The sequence below is a fragment of the Phycodurus eques genome, chromosome 2 (assembly GCF_024500275.1).
Source record: "Phycodurus eques isolate BA_2022a chromosome 2, UOR_Pequ_1.1, whole genome shotgun sequence".
Taxonomy (NCBI): domain Eukaryota; kingdom Metazoa; phylum Chordata; class Actinopteri; order Syngnathiformes; family Syngnathidae; genus Phycodurus; species Phycodurus eques.
The window spans coordinates 15,010,392-15,037,651 of NC_084526.1; the positions used below are offsets into that span (position 1 = coordinate 15,010,392).

At 40.6% G+C, this 27,260-nt stretch overlaps 1 protein-coding gene across 1 annotated transcript in view; it reads left to right on the forward strand.

The window, feature by feature from the left end:
- The window catches only part of LOC133397492 (protein unc-13 homolog C), a 183,860-nt gene extending 162,831 nt beyond the window's left edge, over positions 1-21,029 (forward strand). Inside the window, exons 29-33 of the mRNA XM_061668459.1 lie at positions 1,862-1,942; positions 3,416-3,563; positions 10,881-10,973; positions 17,175-17,334; positions 18,898-21,029. Of these exons, the coding sequence (XP_061524443.1) occupies positions 1,862-1,942; positions 3,416-3,563; positions 10,881-10,973; positions 17,175-17,334; positions 18,898-19,183 (768 nt within the window). The 3' untranslated portion in view covers positions 19,184-21,029. The remainder of the gene's footprint in view (positions 1-1,861; positions 1,943-3,415; positions 3,564-10,880; positions 10,974-17,174; positions 17,335-18,897) is intronic.
- Positions 21,030-27,260: the final 6,231 nt, after the last annotated feature.

A 27,260-nucleotide genomic window follows, 5' to 3' on the forward strand; every position in this document is an offset into this window, starting at 1 on the left:
AAGTATTTAACCTGTGGGTCGCGCAACAGACGCACGCCCAATATATGCTTTTTCCTTTGCATTTCTTCGAGTCAGGAACCGTCCCCGTTATTTGTGAGACTGCCGTCCTTCGAGGCAGCGACATCTGGAGAGGAGCACACAGATGGGCGTCTCAGTACCCTTCCTCAAGCGTCAAAGTCGTTCATCATCCTCTTGTTAATGCTGGTCATGAGTCGGAAAAGTGCAAGAGTCTACACTATAGCAGAAAATGGTTGCCAGGGGTGTTCATTACACAACATTGTGAAGAACATATTAGAGTATACTGAAATGCCAGAAGGAGAAATCTCAAATATTATACAAAAAAACAGTTTTTCACTTTTATTTTTCTATTGCCCGAGTGGGTGCTGATGGTTGGGTTGGCAACCTAGTTCAAATAGGCTTAACTCTTCAATGTCTGCGTGTGAGCCAACTGAAATAATTCTAGATAATAGCCGGCTGTCACACAATATTGGGGAGCGTCCTCGTCAGAGTCTACTGGAACGCTAATTAAAGACTATGTCTGTACATAGCGTAAGAACATCTTTGATACTGTGCTGGGATTTGTTTTATTTTTTATAATTATTCATCTGACTGTTTTCTTTGTAGGTGCTGCTGTTTTGGTAAGCAACAGGTAGGCTGAACCCTTTGTCAGTGTGTGAGCAAAACTTTTATATTAATTACACTAAGTACATTTAACGCATTTGGTTTTTTTTTTCTGATGGGGAAAATTTATCATTTATCCAAAGTGGGAGACAACATTGTGGGGCAACCACATGTCTGTGTACTGGAATGCTAATTGTGGGTAAAGATGCCTTTGCCACTTAATGTGGAATGAACTTTAATACTCCACATGGAACCTTTTATTTTTCCATTTGAATTCATTTGCGTTTCCTCAGTAAGTGATGCTGTTTCTGTTGGCAGCTAAGTTTCATGAGACTCAATGGATCATTCCTCGTAACCTATGAACTGAGATACAACAAAGTCTACTGGAACAGTGATTGCGGTGAAAGAGGCCATCGCCACATATTTTAAAATCATCTTTAATACTGTGCATTGAATTCGTTTTGAACTTTACAGGCCATTGCCTCGGTCGGTATTGCAATTTGGTTAGCAACAGGGCTCACGTAGGCTAATCTTTTTGGTGTCAGTATGTGAGCGATTTGAGATCGCTTCAGCTTATGCCTACTTGCTTTTTTTTTTGACGGATAACGCATCTATTTGACTATTTAAAGTGGTTTACTGCGTCATTGTTTGTTTTTTTTTTTTTTTGGTTTACCTTGTCATGTACTGGAACTGAGTCAATGAAAATCAAACGGACGCGGTGTAATTTGGCACCTGCCTCGCATTTTAGCAGAGATGTTGATTAAAGTGGTTGCAATCTCACGCCGGCTTGTGGAAATCAATTTAAAGCCGATTCTCACAATTGATTAAATGCATATGCATAATAAAGCAAGGCAGGGTTTTGTGTTTCATCTGCAGGATCTAATTGTATGGACTGGATGTGCATTTTCTCTGCACTGCACCACAAATGTCTGCATACTGTAGGTGTGTTAATGACTTTGTAAATGCTAATTATGACCCACAATAGCAGATTGAGACATTTTACAGTATCCAGATACTTTTTTGGGCTACAATGCTCATGATTAAAATAGATTTTCCCATCTAGGCGCGATATGGCGATGTTCCCCTTCCCCCGTCGATTGAGTCTGCATTTGGGACACACGCAGCTGCGTGTCAGTTCAATGAGCGATTAATACCCAATCTTATAGCTCCTGACTTTCTTTTGATCATTATGTTGATGTTTGTCCCCCGGAAACCCCCCCCACCCCTCCTCCCCCTGCAGGAGCACGTCATCCGTGAGGAAGCCAGGAGTCTGACTCCACGTCAGTGTGCGGCCATGGACCTCGTACTTCCCACTATCAAGGTGAGTTTTATGTCAGAGAGGCAGCTGACCCAAAAGACATGAATGGATGGCTTACTTGAAGATTTTTTGTTTTGTTTTGTTTTGTTTTTCTCCTGGAATCTCCCTGCAGCTGTAAAATGTAATTTATATTTAAGGCACTTCGGGAAATAGAACATCTAATGGATTTCTTTGGCTTTTTTTTTTTTTTTTTTTGCTACCACAGAAGGCTACCAGTAATGGCGAAAAGTAAAAATGTGTTTACCATAGACCTGGAATTAGAAGTTAATGAGACGTACTGTAGCTGAAGCATAGTGACAAACACGTGTCCCTGTCTTGGCTGTTCAGTACAATATGGCTTAAAGCGACAATAATGGAATGGATAATTTGGCAGTGTTTGGTCTTCATGGGAAGCAGTTTACCTCACAAGCACTTGCAGAAATCTCCCCTTGCACTTTAGTCATCAAGTTTAAGGGTAACTACACAACATATTTTATGCTGGTTTAATTTCTAAAGTCTAATTTGTATTTCCCATAAAAGGTTGGTGAGTATCTTCTGACAGTCTACTGTATACAGCTGCTAGTCTTCAAAATATCTGATCAGGGGGTTGCCATGACAGTGACAAAAATGCAACTCTTCTTATTTGTGTCCTTAGTTTTATGAGTAATGTCCTATTGAGTGTACCTGCTCGCTCTAATCTAGTTGAGTGTTGTTTTTACATATGTTCAGATACAACACAAGTAAGAATGTATTGGAGACTTATAACAGTGTACATCTATATTCTTTTCCACCATTTATATTTTCTGATGGATCATGAATTCCCAGCAAACCAAAGGATGCGGTCATATGGTCATATTAATCCTCTCCTGTACGACCTTTGGGAGGGCAAAAGCTTGACAACTGAGCTATTGCGTCGTGTGGCAACAAATGTTTTGAGGTATTGGGGGTGCAGCGCGGCAAAGAAATGGGGCAACTACCCGGTGGTCTGGATCAATCGCGTCACCGGGAATGTTGTCATCTGTATTCTAGTGAAAACAGTCAATTAACACATTTCAGCATTGCTTTCAGGTGGTTGCATAACTGTTTCGATCCAACATGCCTACTCTTTGTAACAAACTCATACCATTCACGCAAAAAAAAAAAAAAAGATATTAAATAACCCTAAGAAAGTAATAGGATGCATCGACAGGCATTTGTTCCTGTAATGATTATGTGCCACTCAGGAGATAGACATACAATGTGAAGTTCAGTGTTCCTTGCAATTGAGCTAGCATTTTTTTTTTACATACTGTCCCAACAATTGATGAACATGCTAGACATGGCTTCCACATTTACATACATGCTAATTAGCTGCAAATGTGGCTTAATGCATTTGCTCCCCACGCCTTTGTAAAACTGCAACGGTTCCACATATCCCTGAGCCATATTCGCACAACACACTGTCCTATGTAAACTCAGGAAATGTTTTTTATTTGTTTTTTTGTTTTTTTCCTCTAGCAATATTTCCATGCTGGAGGAAATGGGCTAAAGAAGACCTTCCTGGAGAAGAGCCCTGATATGAAGTCCCTCAAATATGCTCTTAGCCTTTACACTCAACCTACAGATGCCTTGATCAAGAAATATATATGCACCCAAACCTCTCAAGGTAAGACACCCCTAAAGCTATGAAGTCTAGTTTACTTTTTGGAGTTGTTCTTGTGGCACAATATATTTTGTTTTGCTGTCCATATAATACCTATTGTTGTTGGCATGACAACATTGTTTTAGGAGCCTCAACACAGCCCAAAACATTTGAAAACAGACCTGAAAGTGGACATTTTTGAAAATAATGGCATTACCTATTGTTGAAACTAAAAATTGCCAAAATCTTTGCCAATAACTGGCATGGCATGCATATTACTGCGTTTTTGTCTTTTTTGCAGCTTTGTGGGTTAGTGTTCTTTTCAAAACTGCAAATAAGAACGTTTCCCATTTTCTTTTCCAATGTTGTCATGTAAAAAATCCCTTACTTTGCGTATTTTCCTATTTAGGCTCATTTATCCTTTGGTAAATACAGCTTTGCAAGGCTCTGTGTTTATCCGTATGTGTATTTTTGTGTCCTGGAAGCAAGGAATAACTCGGCCTAACTTTAGCATTTTCCTATCTCTTCAGATCAAGTCAGTGAAGGCCAAAATTGTAGGATGTCTTTAAATAATTATCCTGAGTGGTATGGGCGTTTTGTGACATTGATTTATTTATTTCTTTTTTTTGGCCCCCTCCCCGATCTGCTCAGAAAACTGTCAGGGCCAACAATCATTATGTTTGTGGTCCACACTGAGTTCAGATGGACCACGGTTTTGGTAATTGTGACATGAAACGAATGATGGCCAATTAGGAAGCGACCTGAAGCTCACGCTGTTGCTGTCCACAAATATAGTAGCAACTGGTAGGGTTGAGGGTTTGTAGAATGTCTTAAAAGTCATTCACCACAATAATATTGACAATAAGAAGATCAGATGAGCTAATAGTTGGTCTACCATCTTCTCCTACTTTATTCTTTGCTTTTTTTCAACTTCTACTTTCTTCGTTGCTTTTTCTTTGCTTTGCATGTCAGTGGAGATATAGTTGTGGGTGGGGTCTCGTGTTTTAAAAATTGGTTGACCTGTTGCTATCTTGTCAAAAACTGACTCTCTGTATTTGCGGAACATTTATATTCAGAATGTGAGTGTGAATAATGTTTTGTTTATACGTGCCCTGGGATTGGCTGTTGACCAGTTCAGGGTTTTCCCCGCCTCTCGCCCAAGGCGAGCTGGGATAGACTGCAGCACATCCGCGGCCCTAGTGAGGATAAGTGGTACAGAAAATGGATGGATGGATTATATTCAGCGGCAGGGTGGACGACTGGTTAGAGTGTCTGCCTCACAGTTCTGAGGACCGGGGTTTAATCTCCGGCCCCGCCTGTGTGGAGTTTGCATGTTCTCGCGTGCTTGCGTGGGTTTTCTCCGGGCACTCCGGTTTCCTCCCACATCCCAAAAACATGCATGGTCGGTTAATTGACAACTATAAATTGGCCGTAGGTGTGAATGTGAGTGCGAATGGTTGTTTGTTTGTATATGCCCTGCGATTGGCTGGCGACCAGTTCAGGGTGTACCCCGCCTCCCGCCCGAAGATAGCTGGAATAGGCTCCAGCACGCCTGCGACCTTAGTGAGGAGAAGCGGCTCATAAAATGGATGGATGGATTATATTCAGAAGAGCACCCTGTAGTGGTTTATAACTGAAACATTCATGGCATCGCAATGGACGTAAGGGCAGTGACATCTTTGCATGTATATGGAGTATCAATCAGACTTATATGGGTGTTATTTTCTAGGGCTCGTATATGGAGCTGACCTACTCATTTGCAGAGGTTGTTTGTCTCATACCTGCCAAATGAATAAAAAAAGGGAAAAGACTAAACTCCTCACCCCTTAGGCTCCCACAGTCCATTGTGCCCCCTCTCTCTCTCTCTCTCTGTCTCTCCCACTCTCTCTCTCACATCACAAAGAAAACTGTCTGACCCAATGGATTATATGCATCACACACATTTATAAATTCTCCCTCTCACCATCATCACTGGTCCACTTTTGTCCCTGGTTCATATGTTTAGACCTCTCCACCTACCCACACTGTAACACAGCTGAAACACCTCCAGGTGCCCAACTTTATTCAAGAGGGAATTTAGCCTTGCTTGCTTAAGTGTGTGCATCACACACAATGGTTGCATATAGGCAGACGGCTAGGCGGAACGAATCCACACCACCTTGCTAACTGACGGCCTGCCATTTTCCTTTCGTTTATAACGCTACTCACTGATCAGTCTGTGTTGTATGGCCTAATGCGGTGCCCTATAAGTGAAGGTGGCTGATGCGCATTAGGTCAGCAAACATTGTGGCAAAGCGCTGGCTCTTGAACGCGCCTTCATTAATCCCCATCCTCCGTTGCTAATGACAGCGACACATTTAGAGTGTGGTGTGCTCGGGTTTATTCAACAGAAGCGTATGTGCGTCACTCCATAGACTGAGGTCGTACAGTATGCTAGTTTCATAAGCGTCAGGAGTCAATAGCGTCCAGCTCGCTATGAGATGGTATATCCGATCTTCTTCGTTTACACTGCCACTCAGTAGGAGTGGGAATCACAAAGTGACTCTTGAAATTATATTACAGTGAAAACTTGCCAAAGGGGAGATGCAATCGCAAGACAATACAGATATTCACATCATATTCAAAGGTCAAACTCTTCACTAAGTGCACATCTGTACATACATTGCAAATCCACATTATCAATATCTGATGCTGGTGTATTGACACTGTACTGCGAGAGAGAATGATGCACTATATCATCCATCCATCCATTTTCTGAGCCGCTTATCCTCACTAGGGTCGCGGGCATGCTGGAGCCTATCCCAGCTGTCATCGGGCAGGAGGCGGGGTACACCCTGAACTGGTTGCCAACCAATCGCAGGGCACATACAAACAGACAACCATTCACACTCACATGCACACCTACGGGCAATTTAGAGTCTCCAATTTATGCATGTTTTTGGGATGTGGGAGGAAACCGGAGTGCCCCGAGAAAACCCACGCAGGCACGGGGAGAACATGCAAACGCACTATATCATGATATTGATATTTTGTACCTCCTCATAAGATATACAGTTTCTATCAACATTTTATCCCCAGATGATTACATTCTTCGAGTGTAACATTTGACTGATCCAGTAGTTGCCTCAGTGTAATATTTCACCTTGAATCTAGTGGCTGGAGAACAATCAGTGTCTGAAAAATTGAGAAAGGTATGATTGGAAGCAAAAATTAATACTAAACCAGGGATCCTTGTTTTATGTGTCCTGTGTCTGAGATGCACAAATATTAGCAGGGACGCATGAAGCATATTCATTCCGCGTCCGTAGACTCGTGGTTTAAGACCCGCCCTACGTACGTCTGTGTGTGCATGCGTGCGTCAGTGTGTGTTGGTGAACAGCTTCCACACACAGTGAATCCAAAGTACGAATCCTGTCTTGGTGCTCGCCAATCAGAGGCACAGTGGGAAGGGTTATTGTTCCATACAATGAACACTGGAGTTATTTCTGGACTCAATAAATTTTCATTGTTGTGGTAACACCCGCCGCGCCACTCACGACACAGCAAGCCGCTGGCAGAACAGGGTTTGCTCCGTAGATGCACACAACTGGGACAAAGGGAAAGTAACTGCTTATTAAATTTGCTAGCCTGCAAGCCAACAAGCTTGCAAACTAAGGCGCTAAACAGCTCACTCGACTGCGGCAACATCGTTAAAACGTCAGCGCTCGGAGTTGTGTGTGTGTGTGTTCCCCACATAACACACACACACATTTGGGAAAGTTAACTGTTCATAAAACATAAGCACAGCGGCACAAGTTATCAATATTCAGGCAGTAGTTGTCTTCAGCGAACTAATTTTCAGCATCATTTGATTGCCAGGTAAAGGTCCCACATCACAGTCCAGCAGCTGGAGGACGGGCCTTATTTTACATTTTATTTATCCTTTAAATAACCAGGTAAAAGCTTATTGAGAGATACAATTTTTCAAAAGCCAAGAGGCAGCAGAAATTATACAGCAACATTCGTACAATAAATACAGATATAGATAATATCAGTAATATTAAAATATATGGCATCTGAAAAAATAGCGACAAAGCCCAAATGCTTTCGAGGACATACATGGTGTGGTTTTTTTTTTACAGAAATTTGGCAGACTCTAAGACATTGTTTGGTTCCCTTTAGTGTGTTAATGACTCTATACCTATGTGCCAGATGTTTAAAATTTGTTTAAGTATTTTTGCGAACAGACCCTGAGTCTGATTCATTTATATTTGTTTTATTTATATCGATATTTTATTTATTTTTCTACATTACATCAGTGGCATAAAAAAAAGACATCAATACTATCGTTTATCGTGATAGTTTTGGGGAAAATTTATCGTCCTAAAATATTTTGATATCGTATACTGGCTCCATGTTCTACTGCAACGTAGTTTAATGAGCGAGCGCAAGAGCAACAAAAAGATTGTGCAAATGTAGAAAAACAAATCTGCAATATAGCGGGATCTCGAAGCAACAACCGTCATATAGCGGAGAATTACTGTATCTGTACTCTGTGATGATACGTTGCAGGGACTCATTGTTTCCAGACATGTGCATCCTGGGACGCACATCGTCTCAAGTGTAAAATTATTTATGCGAAACAGAAGCTAGCGAATACAACAAGCTAAAGTAGGGGATATAGGGCGGTCGTGGCAACGACAGAAGGTATCCTCCTATTCCAAGCCAGTGCATACTACACATACTGTACATTGTCATTGTACAGTCACAGTTCTGTTGTTTAAATGAGCTTACATCATGATCTATATCCCTGTATGTAATTATGAAAATTACTTTGTTATTGTATCAACACATTCATGAGCCAAAAGTGCTATCATGTTACATAGTTTTAAGTTCTTGGAGAATCATCATATTAAATCACCTGGATTGTTTTTTATTAATGGCATAATACACGAGGTGTGTTTGGCACGTATCAATCAGCTAGCGGTCCAGCATGCTCCATCATCGTGTGTACGAGGACCCACTCGCAGCCTTCTGGTGTTCACCCTCCGTCCTCACCTGGCTGCAGCATCAGGCAGCGCTGACTTGCTCAGCAATCTGATCTAAATTGGACGTCCGAGGTACTTTATATGTTGGCGGCCCCTAAAATGTACATAAATTCCCATACAGTCGATGTCAAGTAACCGTAGTCCACAAACAAAGTCCACTTAACACTACACAAACATGCTGACCTCTGCGATTTTTGTTAGCACATTAAGGTTTGGTCACATTACTATCAATAAAAACCCCAACACTAGCTCCATGTTCTACTAATTACACTGCATTATGAATAAAATTGTAATTAAATTAATACTTAAGTATTCAGGCTTAACTTACATTTAGCTTTGTAGCTAACATAACCCCACCTATCATGCAAAAGTCTTCAGCCACTATTTTTTATATATATGTATTTTCTTTTTTTTCTTTTTTTGGGGGGGTAGTAGGTGTTATACTAATTGTTAAAATACAATATATTAAAATGGTGATTAAGTTATACCTAGTTACCTATCTATTGGTAGCTAGCTACAGTAGTTTAGCTAAGCTTACTGTTAAAATACATTATAGTAAAATTGTCTTCTTTCTCTCTCATATACTATATTGTAAAGTAGAAGAGTGGTTAAACTGTATCTGTATCTATAGATAGTTTTCGATCACATCGTATTTGTCCGCCATGTTGGAGTTTGAGAGTGACAGAGTTTGAGTTGGAGTTTGATCCCTTGTTTATCGCGAGGGTTAGGTTCCGGACCACCCTCACAATAAGTGAATTCTGCGATGATGCAATCAGTTTTTTTTTTTTCTTTTACATCTTTTTAACGGCGGCACGGTGGCCGACTGGTTAGAGCGTCAGCCTCACAGTTCTGAGGACCCGGGTTCAATCCCCGGCCCTGCCTGTGTGGAGTTTGCATGTTCTCCACGTGCCTGCGTGGGTTTTCTCCGGGCACTCCAGTTCCCTCCCACATCCCAAAAAAAACATGCATTAATTGGAGACTCTAAATTGCCCATAGGCATGACTGTGAGTGCAAATGGTTGTTTGTTTCTATGTGCCCTGTGATTGGCTGGCAACCAGTTCAGGGTGTACCCCGCCTCCTGCCCGATGACAGCTGGGATAGGCTCCAGCACTCCCGCGACCCTTGTGAGGATAAGCGGCTTGGAAAATGGATGGATGGATGGACAATGTTCAAACAAATGTACATCAGACAAATATAACCAAAGTGAACTTAAAATGCTATTTTGAAATGGTGATTTCATTTATTTAGGGGAAAAAAACCTATTCAAAGTTACCTGGCCTCTGTGTGAAAAATTGTTCAGAGTATTCACGGATGTATGGACTGGGCACCTGACCAGAGTGAGATGAGATGAACATATTCGTGAAAAATGTGTCTTTTCTTTGACAAATGTTCTGTCTTCTCAATGTGTTTAAAAATTGGTACTGCTAAACGGTAAAATGAGACTTTGTCCCTCCCACCTGGACACATTTTTGACATTGCCTATCAATCCAATTTCTCTATTCAAACACTCAATAAGCACCGCGAAAAAACAATGTGTCGACCTCCAACATGGCGACGGTGGGTATGTCCAGATGTCCGTCCGTCACAGGAAAACTAGCTATACCATCAATCTAGCAATCTATCCACAGCTAGCAGGCAACTAGCTGGATATCTAGGTGTAGTTATCTTATACTTACTGTTAAAATGGAGTAAAATATACTATATTATCTATCTAAAGTGGCAAATGGCCTCATAAAGCTAAATGGAATGCCACCCAAACATTTTTCCAACTATTTATCCGTTAACTGTGTACAAATGACTGCTGTGAACCAAACATGCTTGTGGCGGTCTATGGCTTTTGCTTTTATTACAATTTGAAAGGGCCTTGTAACATTTTGGTTGCCTTCAGCAACTGTAAGTGAGATAGATGTTCAAAACATTAGACACATTGCTCGGTATGATGCATTGTAGTGCTATACCACTGTAAACTACAAGTTAAGCCCACAGTGTTTTGTTGGCATTTCTATGGCTGACTTCATTGTGAAACAGTATTATTTATTTAGAACATCCCTTCGTGCCACTTGCCTCTTCCCGGCCCACAAAACAGACAGAATATTTCTGTTTTTCTTTTCTCTGTGTAACTCCTCTTGCTGTTCTTGTTCAGCCTTCGGCAAAATAAAGCGTTTTGTGCCCAATATTGTTGAAACAAGCGTGCTTCCCTACAGATTTGTATGGATTTGTTGTTTTTTCAGGTGTTTTTTTTTTGGTCTGGCTACATCTCAGAATTTTAATTACGCTTTTTCCCTCACACTTTTTTGCTGCTGTGTGTTTTCAGCTAAGTCAAGCAACGGCTCGGTGGGCGAGGTGTCCATACAAGTGAACCTCATCTCTCACCCTGGCACCGGGGAGCACAAAGTCAGCGTGAAGGGTGAGCTTTGGATCGGTTGTCATTTCTATTCAAATGCATTCACGCTCGCTCGCCTGAGGCAACTCTTTAGATGATTGTGCTGCCGGGGCCCCGAAAATGAATAAGCAGCAGTTGACTGTGCTTGGGGCTCCATTTAGAAACAAATATAGTGTATTACCTCAAATGGAGGCTAGGGGAGGTTATTTAGTTACTCAACAGCAGACATTGGGGAAGGCATGATTAGGGGGGAGCCATTTATTTGTACTGCACGATATAATAATTGAATTCTTTTGACAAATAAATGATGCTTGATCCAACTTGGACAAGAAAAAAAACTTCAGGATTAGTTTGACATTTTAACATACAAGGTGTCAGAAAGGTATCCAAAAAGATATATTTTAAATCCAAACTACAAACTGCAAGTTTTCCTCTTCAAAATAATTGCCATGGAGTCTAACGTAGTTTCCAAACCTTCTCTCCCATGCCTTCATGCAGTCCAAGAAGAATTCTTCTTGGATTTTCCACAACTCCCTCCTCACAGCAAACTTGATGTCATCTGCATCTTCAAAATGGGTCCCCTTGACGACCCCCTTGAGCTTGGCAAAGAGTAAAAAGAAAAAAAATAGTAGAGTAGGGAGTTTGCATGGCAATGTTCTTCTCGGCTAGGAACTGTCAGATGCTCAGAGCATTGTGAGGCAGGCGCGTTGTCAATGTGAAGCAGCCAAGCGTTGTCCTGCCAGAACTACCAGGATCCCTTTCTTGACGTTCTTGATCATCTGGCCCACCTTAAAGGGGAAAACTCATAGTTTTTAGTAGCCTTACGTTATTACATAATTTGTATTTTCTCTTGTGGAGGTGGCACTTCATAACCAAGTCATCGGTAATTTGATTTGTTTTGTGGATGTATTTTGCTTTTTTTTTTTTTTTTTTTTTTTTTTACTGCTCCCAGAAAAAAAGACAGACATGGCTATCATCAGACAGCAATGATATATGTCACGTCTAAAAGGTATTTTAAACCTAAGAGTACTAAGAGAAAAAATGCAAATAAAAAGACTGGACAGAACTATGGGTAATGTGCATAGCTCCCCAGAACATAAACATGGATTGGCACAGCATTGCAGAGTGATCACGTTTGGAATTGAATGGAAAACCCCAAATACAGTAAGATTACCTTTTAAAAGAGTTTACAACAAATAAGACTCAACAGTGTATTAAATGTCAGAAATTGTCTCCATGTCTTGGTAGGTGCTGCTGTTTTGGTTAGAAACAAAGATTCAGCAGTTAACGTTCAGAGCCCTATTTTTGTGAACGGTGTAAAAACAGCGGCGTGGCGGGCGGCGCAACTGTGCACCAGAGGTGTGTTGGATGGGTGTTGGTAATTTTGTAGACCAGCGCATCATGCCGGATCTGAAAGTGGGCAGGCTGAAGTGTTCTGTAAATTGACTGTTTGTTGTACTAGAGCGGCTCCAACTACCGGAGACAAATTCCTTGTGTGTTTTGGACATACTTGGCAAATAAAGATGATTCTGATTCTGATTCTGATTCTGACTATGGGGGTGTTTACAGTCGACTGCATTCCCCGCCAATCAAAGTGGGGCACAACTGCAGTCTCGACCAAGACATCTCTGTGCGGAAGAGGACGATGCGTAATCGCAGCGATCCGTGTGTGACTGGAGCATTGTCATGTCCCTGGCTATGGAGTGGCAACACACAATATGCGCGGGTATCGAGAATGTGCTGGTGATAACCACTGGCGACTTAAATATGTCCGCGGAGGTCAGTATGTCTGCCTGTGCCCTAATTCAATTCACCACAATAACGTTAGACCAGTTGTCACCTCTCAGTGAGACGTCGTCTGAGCAGGCGTAACTTGTGACCCACTTTCTCCCACCAAATTGAACTCCGCTAGGCTCAGGACACACCCTCGCTGCACCAGAATTTCCAGCCTGGCACAGACCAGTCTGCCAAATTGGCAAACGCACAGTAAGCCTTGTACTTGCAAAATAAAATGAGGATCAGCCAGCCTTTGTACCCAGCCACTGATGCGCTGTCTGCAAAAATAGAGTATTAAGTGTGAACAGCAGCATCAGTGACCATAGCTTACAGCACAGGTGTCAAACCCAAGGCCCGGGAGCCAGATCCGGCCCGCCACTTGATTTTATGTGGCCCGTGAAGGCAAATCATGTGGGTCAACTTCCATGAAATTTAAAATAGCCATATATCATAAATGATAATGTCGAGATACTGCAAACGTTACCAAACATGAACAATAGTTGAAAAACCCATTACCCTTGATTTCTGATTCCAAAACTAGTTCATAAATTTCGTGTGTAAATATGATGAGGCGATTAAAGATTTTTATGGTTTCACAGTCATAACGGCCCTCTGAGCGAAACCGTAACTACAATATGGCCCGCAACAAAAATGAGTTTGACACCCCTGGCTTACGGCTACCACCGTTTTTTTCCCAGAGGAAATACGGTAATGTCTGTTAAAACACCATTAGTGAGCTAACGGTTAAACCACTGGCACCGTTTACTGTATAGTAAACGGTGCCAGTTTACTTGGACAGAAAAACACAGGCAGCGGCACGGTGGACGACTGGTTAGAGCGTCTGCCTTACAGTTCTGAGGAGAGGGGTTCACTACCCGGCCCCGCCTGTGTGGAGTTTGCATGTTCTCCCCGTGCCTGCTTGGGTTTTCTCCGAGCACTCCGGTTTCCTCCCACATCCCAAAAACATGCATGGCAGGATGATTGACAACTCTAAATTTCCTGTAGGTGTGAATGTGAGTGCGAATGGTTGTTTGTTTCTATGTGCCCTGCGATTGGCTGGCAACCAGTTCAGGGTGTACCCCGCCTCCTGCCCGATGATGGCTGGGTTAGGCTCCAGCACGCCCGCGACCCTAGTGAGGAGAAGCGGCGCAGAAAATGGATGGATGGAAACACAGGCAATATGTGGGAAGTACTCTTGTTCTTAAATAGCCCGTCCTATCAATTATAATTAATGGTCATTTTCACCAGGGGGCAGAAGACTTGCAATCATTTAACCCCTGCTGTTGCACTCTGTCTCGCTGCGCTGATACTTTTAAAAGTGCACCGTTTGTTGTCTTTCATCTCCCAGATCACACACTTTGTCAGCAACAGAACCGCTATGACAACATGTTCATAGCCTTACATTTATCTATATTACCAAGACAGTGGGGTGTGCCATTAGCCTGTTATTGCGCCACCCAACACAAGAGGATGAGTGCTGCTTTTTGCCTTAATCTCCCATCATGAGCTCTTTTTGGTGTTCACTCTCAGCCACAACATCAAAAGTAAAGTTACATTCGGAGTGCTTTATGGTCTGTAGCAGCTAATGTACCAATCAGTCATGTCTGTTGCTATGGTGCCAAGCAAAGAATGACAGCTAAAAATGTTTATTTTTAAAGAAACCAGTTTTACTGAACGTGAAATTTGGTAGACATGTCTATCATGAGTAGACCTACAAAAAAGTCTCAAGATCCCATGCCTGATAACAGACAAAATCTTAATTTTTGCTTTGTTTAGGTCAGGGGTGTCCAAAAATGTTCTTCTAAGGGCCGCATTCAGAAAAATCGAAGGACACAAGGGCCAATTTGACATTCTTCACCTTTAATTAGTTTAACACACTAAAACCAATACATTAGTGCAGATACAGATATGAGTAGCAATTACATTTATTTATTGTAAAAAACAGCTTGACTATCTGTGCTAAGCTGACCTTCACTTGGAGCAAATTGGAGCAAACAACCGCGCCTTCCTGAATGATGTGTGGTACGTGGAAAACATGGAAGCGAGAGATGAGAACAAGTTTCATCCTCTCTTCTCCTACCTTGCCACCCAATGTAGAAAGTAAGTAATATAATGCAGCCAAACGATACAGGCCATGTCAATTTGTAATCTTATTACATGCCGCGGGCCACCAAAAAAAACGACGGCAGTCTGCAAACGGCACCTGGGCCATAGTTTGGTCACCCTTGGTTTCGGGTCACTCATGATTTCTAGTGGACCTTCAAAGTCTAACTTGACCTTGAGATTTTGTCAATCACCACCTGGACCATTTGTACCACGTGTACTAGACCAGTGTTTCCCAAGTCTTGAGCCAAAGCACATATTTTATTATCCAAAAATCTTACGGCATCCCACCAGTCCGAACTGTCACAAAGTAGGTATACTGAATTAGTGATGGTCATCTCAATTTACTAACTAATTTAATCTTTAGTTGAGAACAAAACTATTATTCGGTTGTTTAAATGACAACAGGTAAATACACAGGTTAATTTCTGCCATCTGGTAGAAGAGCATTTATTGTAATTGTTCTGTCTGTAACTATATGTAGCTCGCATAGATAAATGAAGATACATTATTTCCAGTAAATGAAATATTTTCAGAGCATATGTGAAACTGGATGATATCTGAAAACACAAAACTCCAAAAACTCTACTCCACTAGGTCAGAGCTTGATGAAACATATTGTGTGATGAATGTGCCACCCGTCAGAGATAAAAACAGGTGACAACTTCTGGCAGAAAGAGTAAAGTTTACATACAATAACTCTGCTTCTTAAGTTACAGTTTCTTTCAACCGTTTTACTTGCATAGACATGCAAACACCAAAGGGATGAAAAAGGTAACAAAAAACAAAAAAATACCTTGTCGGGGAAGTCTGGGGGATCCCCCGGGCTCCCGCAGAGAATGTTTTGGATTTTAACATAAATGAAGCAATCTGGAAGACTCTGAAGAGTAGAATAAGGCAAAATAAATTTTCCTCACGCAGAAAAACATTTATTTACACCGCTCAAGTACATGTTGATGTACAAATTTAGGATTAAAATTTAATTTGCCTAATTTCTTGTCTTTTTTTTATGGCCTCCAATTTGAGCCAGGCCCATCTCCACCCACACCTGATGCCAGCTTCAAGCTGTGCCACATGAAGAGCATCCTCCTCTTTAAGCACTCTCATTCTGGAAAAGAATTGACTAAAATCATTGTCTGTTTCACTTCATTTTTCACTATTACAAACTTCAAAGGCTAATCCCAAATGCTGATGAGCATTTGGGATGAGCAAAAATGTTGCTTAAACGTAAGAGTAGCAATAGAGGATGTCTGCTCCAGAGGTGGGTATAGTAGCCAAACATTGTACTCAAGTAATAATATTGTTATTTGACAATAATGTGACTCAAGTAAAAGTAAAAAGTCGTCCTCCCAAAAATTACTTGTGTAAGAGTAATAATTACACAGCAAAATAATTACTCAAATACTGAGTAAATAGTGTGTAACTTCTGATTTTTTTTAACCACAACATGAAAATCTATTCAAAAAAAAAAAACATGACAAAATAAGATGCAAATTCTGCAAATTCTGATGTTGCTGTGTGTGTGCATGTGTGTATGCACAGTCAAAACTTCAACAAAACATCTGCAATTTACTGCACGGTGTTTTCTCAAGTTATAAGTGAGCTAAAATATCCACGTTTGGGCAGACAGTGTCAGACAAATACTACATGAAAGCTGTTGTTTTTGTTTGTCTAAATGTAAACATGATGAGTTATGCGCCGCTGCCTTCATGGTAACAATGACCTTCCCAACATGGCCGCCACGTAGGCACGACGATCACCTGGCTGGCTTATCTCGTTTTAATGCCCGGGAAGCCCAGTAGAAGACGTCATGTGAGGTCATGTGACTTTCTTGTGTCGTTTCATTGGGGAACTAGACTTAAATGTCACTAGCGCTTAAACTGGATTGGAGAAAACAGCACCAATGCGGAAGTCTACGTCGCAGTCTCGCTCACGAAATAGTTGATGAATAAGCAATAATTGATCAATAAAAGTAGCGACCAACATATAGATCATTGCAATGGAGTGAAAGTACTGTTACTTCTTAACAGAGAAGCGGCGGAAGTGTTTTTTCTGGTCTCGTCAACTCCTGTGATTTATCCAAAGCCGGTCCCGAGCGCACTGGCAGAACCTCAGGCCGATGCGCCAGCATATTAGTCCGCCGCGGAGTAATATTCACAATTACATCTGTGTGTGGATGGTGGATGTGTGGAATCGATCAAGTTGCCAGTGCTCAAGGAGTACGAAACAGTCTATGACCGAAAGGCGACTGATTTGCATGTATGCTTGCATCAAGTCCTACCTTCCAATTTGAGGGTACGTTCATCGCTGATCACAGCTTTAATTCAGCCTTACTCTGTGTTTCAGTTGTCGGCGTGAACAACCTCCAGTGGCAGACCACCGCCATGTTCCGGCCGTTCGTCGAGGTCAACGCCGTCGGGCCGCACCTTGCTGACAAGAAACGCAAATTCAGCACCAAGACCAAGAACAACAATTGGTCGCCAAAGTACAACGAAACATTCCAATAGTAAGTAATGACAGCAAACACAGTTGATACATATAGAGTCCATAGCACATCGGTTCTTATTCTTTGAAAATATCTTCCTTAACTCGACAATTGAATTAAGGTGAGTCTAATTGATAGCAATCTATACTGGTGCCCTCGAACACGCATTCCAAGGCAAGCCATCAGAGGGCCAGGGCGGCTGCCGTGTTTATGGGCTTTATAGATTCACGAGTATCCTCATTAGAATTTGAACACTTGTTAAGTTGCAGGGAATAATTAGAACAATGGCCTTAGGGTTATTTGGGCTTCAATTTGGCCGAGGAAACACAACTGAATCTCCTCGACAATCTCCAAACAAGAGTGTCTCTTTTCACTACAGGATACATGTGCAGGTAATTAAACGGGCAGGAAGTACAAATGGAAGTAAATATGGAGTTGGTCCAACGCCTTTGCAGCTACAACTGCTTCCGCTGTTATAAAATCGTCCTAAATGTTGGTAAATAGTACAAGGGTACATCACCATGATACCATTGATCGATTAAGTTAGGCCTTTCGTTGCACATTTAAAATATGATTATGTACTTTTACAAGGAAAACCAAAACCTTAGAAACATTCAGATGCTTTTATTGTAATCAAATCATGTCACATTTTGCTGTTTAGAGGATAATTGGTACAGAGAAGTGATGGATGGATGGATGGATGGATAGCAGATTCCCTTGAACTTTAAAACAGAGTGGAGGTGTGAACTCTATTATATTATTTTATTTTTAAATATATGTTCTGGTGCCTGTACCTTGAGTTCATATTGTTTTGTTAGAAAGAAGCTAAATCCTTTTCACTGTAGCTGTCATACTGACGATGAAAGCAAGTGTGATTGCCATTCTATTACAAATACATACTTTATATTTGGAAACGTTTTTTTCCCCCATAGGAGGTAATGGTAATAAAACTAATGTGTACCAGGGTCAAATTATCGTGGTCATAAAACCTTTATGAACTGTTCAAGATATTTCAGTAACATTTTAACATTCACATACGTAAAAATAAATCGATATGAAACCACAAAAACAATCGCATTCTGTGACAAAGGCAACATGTATTTTTCAAATATTATTCATTGACATACTGTACGAGTGTACAAATAAGTTAAAAGCTGATACTAGTAAAAAATAAAATGGTAAAAAATGATGAATGATGATTGAAATTATAATAAAATAAATTGACGACACTTCCACTGACAACCCAGGCTAAACTAACCCTCTCACCAACAAGCAAAACTTCTTTCTCAGTTTTATTACCTCAACAAACTTCCTTGATACCAAATCCGATTTCGACAGGGCTTTTGCATCATCTCGTCACCATGAATAGGGGAACTTTCCAGCAAATAGGTGTAGGATTGGTTCCGCAGTACAAAATGCAAAAAGGTGAATTTGTAAATAAACCACAAATATGCCCAGTATAAGTATTTTATGTGTTAACTTCTTGAGAAAATGTATCTAACTGACTGATGAATGGCGAATGGTTGTTCATTGTATTTTGCTATCAATTGAAGGTCTGAGGTTTACGTTCCCTCTTTTCCGTAGTGTCTTGAGCAACGAGCACGGCCCGGAGGTGTACGAGCTGCACGTGTCGGTGAAGGACTACTGCTTCGCTCGCGAGGACCGCATCATCGGCATGACCGTCATCCAGCTGCGCGAGCTGGCCGACTCGGGCAGCTGCGCCGCCTGCTACCCGTTGGTGAAGAGCATCGACATGGACGAGACGGGCCTCACCATCATGCGGATACTCTCGCAAAGGACCAACGATGAGGTGGCCAAAGAGTTTGTGCGTCTCAAGACGGACACACGCTCGGCGGAGGAAGTCTCCTAATGCGAACTGCTGTGCGTGTGGAAAAAAAAAATAAAAAATGGAGTATTCCTTCCGAGTGGTGTTGTCTTAAGGATGACAATGATTGGATGGTTGTTCTACCTGAGATGAGCCAAAGCACGAAGTGAGCGAGGGAGTTGTGTTTGTTTGTTTGATTGTTTGTTTGTTTGTTTTTGTGCATGTGCGTAAGAAAAAACATCTGTTGGAATGTTCATTTGAATACTACAAGTACGTACAAGTGTTTACTGACCATATGCTTATTATTAAGTTCTATATTCTACCGGTTACGTTCAAGCAAACACGGGAAAAACCTTTTGTACCACTTAGTCTTTTTTGAACTGAGATTTGTTCCAATGAAGTGCCAAACCAGTGGAGTTAAAACAAAAACTAAACTAAACAAAAAAGAACAACACATAAAGGAATTATGCTGATGAACTTAATATGTTGGAAAATTTGCTCGATTATCCAGTGTAAGTCAATTTCTGACTGTGTGGCGTTCTGATTGTTGCACTTTTTTTTTTTTTTAACATTTTGCCACCCAGCACTGGTGTAGTGTTCCTTTTTTAAATTATTTATTTTTTGCTACCCAGCCCCATTTAGTTATTTGTTATTGATTCATTTCTACTACAATTTTTGTCACTCAGCTTTGTTGTTTATTTATTTATTTTGTTATGCATTTATTTTTTTTAATTCTTGTCACCTTGCGCTGTTGTGTCCTTTTTTTGTTATTTTTTCCAAACGTATTATTTTTTTGCCCCCAAAAACTGTTGTGGAGTCTCTTTTTCGCAGTAACAAGTCGCAGTAACAAGGGACTGTTACGCAGTCCCTTGTTAAAAAAAAAAGGCAAAAATAATTATTTTTTTGGGTGATCCAACATTGTGGTTGAGTCTTTTTTTTTAATAATATTTTTCCCCACCCAACACTGTTGTGGAGTCCTTAGTATTTTATTTTAAAATGTTCTTATGCTCGCCAACCACCACTGTTGTAAAGTTCCTTGTTTTTTTAATTTAGTATTTTTAATTAGGTTTTATTTGTTGGTCACCCAGCACTGTTGCAGTCTGTTTTTTCCGCCCCTTTAATTGTTCTAATGTTTTTTTTTTTTTGTCACCCAGCATTGTTGCCCATCGTTTCCCAGTAACATCACTCCCCATGTTCCCACGGTAACCACCTTGCCTTCAAACTCTTTGGATCGTAAGGCAACCACGAGAAAATAGTGTTTTGTTTTTTTTTTATTATTATTTTGAAATGGCGACGACTGCTATGTAAACCTTCATAGGTGTTTGTACTTTTATAATCATGACAAATGACAACAGACTCCAGACAGAATGGATACTTTTTTTTTTCTTCCCCTTTTTTGTGTTTATTTTAAAACGTCAGCTTCCGGCCTTTTTGAATGACCACTGTGAACATGAGCTTTGGAAAGCAACCTTACGCCACACCATTTCATATCATCTTTTCTGATCTGTTAAGTTCCTGATAAACTGCCAAAGTTGTTTAGAATCTTTGTACAAAAAAGGCTATCCATTCCATATATGGATATATATATATATATATATATATATATATATATATATACATGTGGTCCGATTTTTTTATTTGCCGTGAAGCTGTAATGATAGCAAAACAAAACATGTTCCTTTAAAAAAAGAAAGAAATAAGAATCACTCAGCTTCTGTCATTTTTTTCCATCATAAAAAGGAAAGAGTTGAATTTTAATTTAACATTTTGGTAAATATGCAACATTCCTATGTATTGCACTGATGGCAAATTGTATGTCATGTAAATATATTTAGTGAGATATTGTACAAAAAGTCTACTTTTCTTCTATGTGCATAAAGTATGTGCAAATGTGGTCACAAATCTTGGTCATTTTGCATGGCAAATATGCACTCTTTTTTTTGAATACACATAAAAGTAAAACATTAACAAACTCAATATATCATACAAGAATGTACCATATATTCGCAAATACTGGCCAGGAGTGTTTTATTTACTAAACTGGAGATGAGGGAAGGTGTTTCCTTTTACATATTTAGATGAATACTTCACCATTTTACCAGTATAATACAATTGATGACATTGTAATATTTTACACAAAACAAAGACTATTCTGGACAAATGCAGACATATGGCACGAATCGATGCAGACTTGGCAGCAGTCATATGTCACATAGCTCCTGGAACATAAACATGGATGTGCACAACATAGGGTAGGGGCTATATATCAAGAGTCTACTGGCATACTAAACTTGTTAAAGATGCTGTCTACACACATCACATTTAATGCTGCACTTACAACATGTGGTCACACTCCACACTGGACAAAGTACTTTAATTACATTTAGTCATTTACCTTTATTTTTTATTTTATTATTTTTTCCCCGAAACGGGGTCAGGCAAGCCAATAAATGCAAATGAATAGTTTGGTAATACCAAATGGAATAACACCTAAACAAAAATACTCCTGCAAAAAATGTTTGGACACCATGATTAAACAAGATATAAACATAAGGCACCCACATTTTACCTTGTGATCCAAAATCTATGAATCAAATGAAACATTTACAGTTCAGAAAATTACAGAGCCCCAGACATGACGTAAAAAAAAAAAAATACTAGTTTGTGCGCTGCCCATCGATTGGTTGGCAACCAGTTCAGCCCGATGATAGCTGGGATAGGCTCCAGCACGCCCGCGACCCGAGTGAGGAGAAGCGGCTCAGAAAATGGATGGATGGATAGTTTGTGCGCACAAACTACTAATTTGTGCGCACAAACTACTTCTTTGTGCGCACGAAATAGTTACAGAGTGCGCACGAAGTAATTGTTTGTGCGCGTTAAGTAGTTACTGCGTGCGCACGAAGAAGCCGTGGCTCCGTACTGGACTGGAGGGCAACCAAATCGAGCGTACTTTTATGGACTTTTACGGACGCGGCCGAAACGGCAAGACACATGCGATGGCTTCAGGGTAAGTTTATTTTCTCATCATGTTCTAGTCAATATCTTATTATTATACATTTAGGCAGTTATTTTTATTTATTTATTATTTTCTTTTTTCAACTGATCAAATGTTCTGGTCCAGTGAAAATCTAGTTTGATTCCAACTCATTGCACCTAACAAGAAGCTGATGCTTTGCATTGTCAGGTTCTTTCCTTTTTTTCCTGATGTAAGTGTTTTGTTATCCGCTCTGCGCTAGTTCCTCTCTGACAAAACCTATGAAGAAATGCTTGTCAGTGGCAAAACGATGGCAACATTTGAATGCCTTTGGTTGCGTTTTCATGTTGGATACATTGCAGTCTTATAATGTAACGGAGTGGGAAAATAATTTTTACATAAAGTATATGGACAGTACTTTATTTATATTTCTTGCAACTTGTTTTTTTACTTCACTACCTTTCCGATGGAAAATGAATACTTTTATTCTGATATTTTTTTGTTGCCATAATGCCGGTGGGGCCTGTTTTGTTTGCTAACTTAACTTCTACTGGCTCTTAGGCTTACTGCTGTAAATCAAGAGGCCAATCAGATCACGTCTTTGACAGGTGCCCCTCTCTTGCCTTGCTCCTTTTTTTTGCAGTGAGACAAACTGCGAGCCCCTCCAGAGTTTATTCTAAAGCGTTGCATGTGCATTTAAGTCGGTATTTCATTGTTATAGGACATATTAGCGTTGTACTGTTCTGTTTGTGAAGAATTTTCTTTGGTAATAATACAAGATGCATTTATGTGCAGACTGTTGTCATTTCTAGATGTGCCACTACTGCAAGTGTTGGGCAAGCTACTTAGAAAATGTAATGAGTTAAACTACAAGTTGCTCTCTCTATTTTAAATGAAGCTTCACTACATGGAAGCTAACCACCAGAGAAATGTTGCAAGTTACTGTACGCTACAATAAAATGACAAAAGTATTGCTACATGATACATAAAAGCTTTTTTCTTTTTTTTTTTTTTTAAATTAAAAAAAATTAATACAACAAATTTTGTAATTGTTCTATTGGGATATAAATGATCATTTAATTCACACCCATTGGAGTCTTTACAGGAATTGTTTTCGTGCATTGGCCTGAAATACTGACATGCCTCTTTTACTTACCTAAAGTGAAATATTAGCATTTAAAAATTCCCTGCCCGATCTGGTATATTAAATTAATTGACATTAATCCAGTGAAGTCAATGTTCTGTTAGTTATAATGAGCTTGTTTAGGTTTTGATTAGTGATGGCCCGGCTAATGTATGATAGCTAACTTTGCTCATTAGCCAACACGCAAACTTTTAAATGTCGCATGCCATATTTTTTTTCTCATAATCTTTGTTGACCTTTTATTGGGTTTGCAAGGTAATTTGGGTTGGAAATGCCCAGAATGCCTTTTTTCCAAGTTATTCTAAATAGTCTTAGATGCTTGGCAATTAAGACGGACTGATTTTTTAATGAATATTTGATATGTCAATAAGCTTTGCTCTGATTGGTCCTTTGTGATATCACGGTGTCTTGTGGCTTATGGGGGCCAATCGATTATTGCGACATTGTGTTTGGATCCTTTGATGTATAACTATCATTGTGAAGTTCACCAAGCGTTGGAATGTTGGCACATTAATATGGAACGTGAGTTGATAGGGGACGTGGAAAAAAAACTAAAAGGGAGGGCCATATTTCGGGGTTATGCACGTAATCCGCTCCCATTCATTTGAATTGAACCTGCGCATGACGTTCATCGTTGGTGACAATAAATGCAAGCTTTCATCCACAGTTACATTAAAAATGATAAATACAGTTAAGTTGTGTTGTAAAACACAACATATGTACATTTACGGACTGTATTTGTATGACAGAGACTCGCTCGCTTAAAACGGGAAATGTCGCGTTGCCGTTGCGCTGCGTTGAGTGGGAGGGTACCAACCACAAAGTGGGCAGGTACTTGAATATAAATTGACAAAGCTAAACCACGACGACGGCGATTTCGAATCCACCTGTTTTTCAAGCTTAACGTCATTTATTGCCTTTTGCATTCAATCGACAAACCGCATACATGTCAAACAAAAACCATGTCACAGACTCATTTTCATTCATTCATTCATCTTCCGTTCCGCTTATCCTCACTATGGTCGCGGGTGTGCTGGAGCCTATCCAAGCTGTCTTCGGGCGAGAGGCGGGGTACACCCTGAACTGGTCGCCAGACTATTGCAGGGCACATATAAACAGACAATCATTTGCACTCACAGTCACACCTACGGGCAATTTAGAGTCTTCAATTAACCTACCCTGCATGTTTTGGGGATCTGGGAGGAAACTGGAGTACCTGGAGAAAACCCACGAAGGCACGGGGAGAACATGCAAACTCCACACAGGCAGGGCCGGGATAGACTCATTTTGACCTATGTAATGAATAAACCAGTAGAAAAAAAAATATTTTGATGGCATGGGACCTTTACTTACACCACTGGAGTAAAAACTATTACAATTCCAACAACTATATTTTTTAATAATTTTACTTTTTATACTTAAGTGCATTTCATGCCCGATACTTTGAAACTTTACTCAAGTAATATTCTACAAGTTGACTAACTTCTACGAACGTTATTTTCTGTTAAGAGTCTTGAACTTTTATTGAAGTATCACTGTCAGGTACATTTTATCAGACTAATACATTGTCCCATTTGTATGAAGGTTGGTGGTGGGTACCCCAGTCAGACATTTTGGGTCGAGAAGTTCATTTAATCAACTGGAAACAGGACGAGAGAGGGCGGGACAAAGTGTGTCCATTTGTCAGTGTCAATCACGCATCAATGGAGCTGTATTGAGTGAGGAGAAGGTGCAAAGTCAAGAGAAGACACAGAAGTTTGTAAGTAGTTTGTAAGCTTGTGTGTGTGTGTGTGTGTGTGTGTATGTGCTTCAGGGATTGTTGTTTGGATTTGAGTATAAAATAATTTTATGTATTAAATGTAAAGACTACAATGCAAAAACAACACCATACTGTATGGCTAACTGGAGTACCAATGTTTTAAGCCATGACTATCTGCTGTTCCTGCTGTGTGCGCCATGGCCTCTTCGGGGCAGTGTGGTGCGGTGAATGCATGGAGTTCCACACTTACAGTAGGCTAAAAAAGAGAAGAACAACGTTGCAATAGAACTTTATTAACTATCTTTTCACAGGTTAAGAAGATTATGTATACCTATGAGTATTGTTATATTAACCTTCGGAATGTGTTGTGTATGTATGTGAATATTCGTTATTTTAAGGTATATCCCTCCCGTGATCTAATGCTAATTTTAGGTTATAGCACGCAAAGGGAGGGCAGAATAACACATCACATGCTTGGTGCAAGCAACATATGGTGCGTTCAGGGTGCTTTTACAAAGCATAAACAACCCACCCCGCGGCAGATGAATCTTTTTTCTTCATTTATAAGGTTTTTATGATCGTGAGAAGCCAAATTCGGAATCACAATTAAGTTTGGATTAATCGCCCAGCCCCATGCCACGCTTCGCACCAGATTTACGCCAGTCATGGAAACAGAGTTGTTAGATATCAGTGGAGCCGCTACAGTATAATGAATGACACGAGACCATCCATTGATTGCAAAAGCAGTGCCTGGAATGTCAGTCAATCCGGGTCACGCCATAAATGGAAGGCGGGACTTCCCTCTGGCATACAGACAGGGTTCTGTCTATCACTAACCTATGCTGGTATGTAATTAAAGTAAATATTTGTATGAAAAACACATCTAGGCCTTAAATACAAAACAATCAAATGGAAAAAGAATAAGTATGGCGATAAGTGAGCCCAGTGAGTACTGTTGAATACTGTTGAATACCAAGGACACCCTGCATTGCCATTCAGTGGCTGGAGCTGTGGTGCGGTCGACTCAACCTGGAGCTGAACGCGCTTAAGACTGTAGAGATGATCGTAGACTTCAGGAGGCATGCTTCGCCACAGCCACTCCTCACGCTGTCCAACTGCCCTGTGTCAACCATCGAGACCTTCAAGTTCCTGGGAATTACAGTCTGTCAGGACCTGAAGTGGGAGATCAACATAAACTCCATCCTCAAAAAGGCCCAGCAGAGGATGTACATCCTGTGGCTTCTGAGTTAGCACGGCCTGTCACAGGACCTGTTGAGGCAGTTATACACAGCAGTCATCAAATCAGTCCTGTGTTCATCCATCACAGTCTGGTTTGGGGCTGCCACAAAAAAGGACAAACTCCGACTGCAACGGACAATCAAAACTGCTGAAAAGATTGCTGGTACCCCCCTATAATCCCTTGAGGACTTGCACGCTGCCAGAACAAAGACAAGAGCATGCTAAATCCTCTTGGACCCTCCAAATCCTGGTCACCACCTATTCCAGCTCCTTCTCTCAGGTAGGCGCTATCGATCAATGCAAACAAAAACAAGCAGACATTCCAACAGTTTCTTCCCTTAACTTACAATTCCATTGTAACATGCTGCCAATTTTGTCTTGAGATTGTTTTCACATCTCTGTCGGGCCAACTATATATTACAGTGATCCCTCGTTTTCCGCGGTTAATGGGGACCAGAACCCCCCGCGAAAGGTGCAAAACCGCAAAGTAGGATTTGCCCCAACCCCCCAGGAATTTTCGTGTATGTGGATACCAGAATGTTTAAAAAATGTTAACGGTATTTATACTTTACATATTTGAGACAAAGATTACAACAGTACACATATTTACTTAAATCTTTAATTATAAAACCTTATACAGTAATTAACATTTCTTATACAGTAATTAACATTCATCAACATTGTCTTCTGAGAGAGGCAAAGAGACTTGCGTTGGTGGCGGAGGAGAGGCTCTCACTTGACTCGTAGAGGCTTTAGGTTCACTCAGAGACTCTTCTGCTGGAGGTGCTGATGGTGTAGCTGGGGTTTTACCTTGGAGAAAAACGTACAAGACAGGTAGTGTTGTCTTTGTTTTATTTTTTTTTGCTTCAAAATTCCCCTGTACAAGGACATAACCCCGTCTCTTATAAAGCGGAGTTACCACACGTTTCGCTTCTGTATTGAAGCAGTTTTGCGAATGTTTGCGTCCTCTTTCCTGATGTACCGCACTGTACCGCACATTCACGCC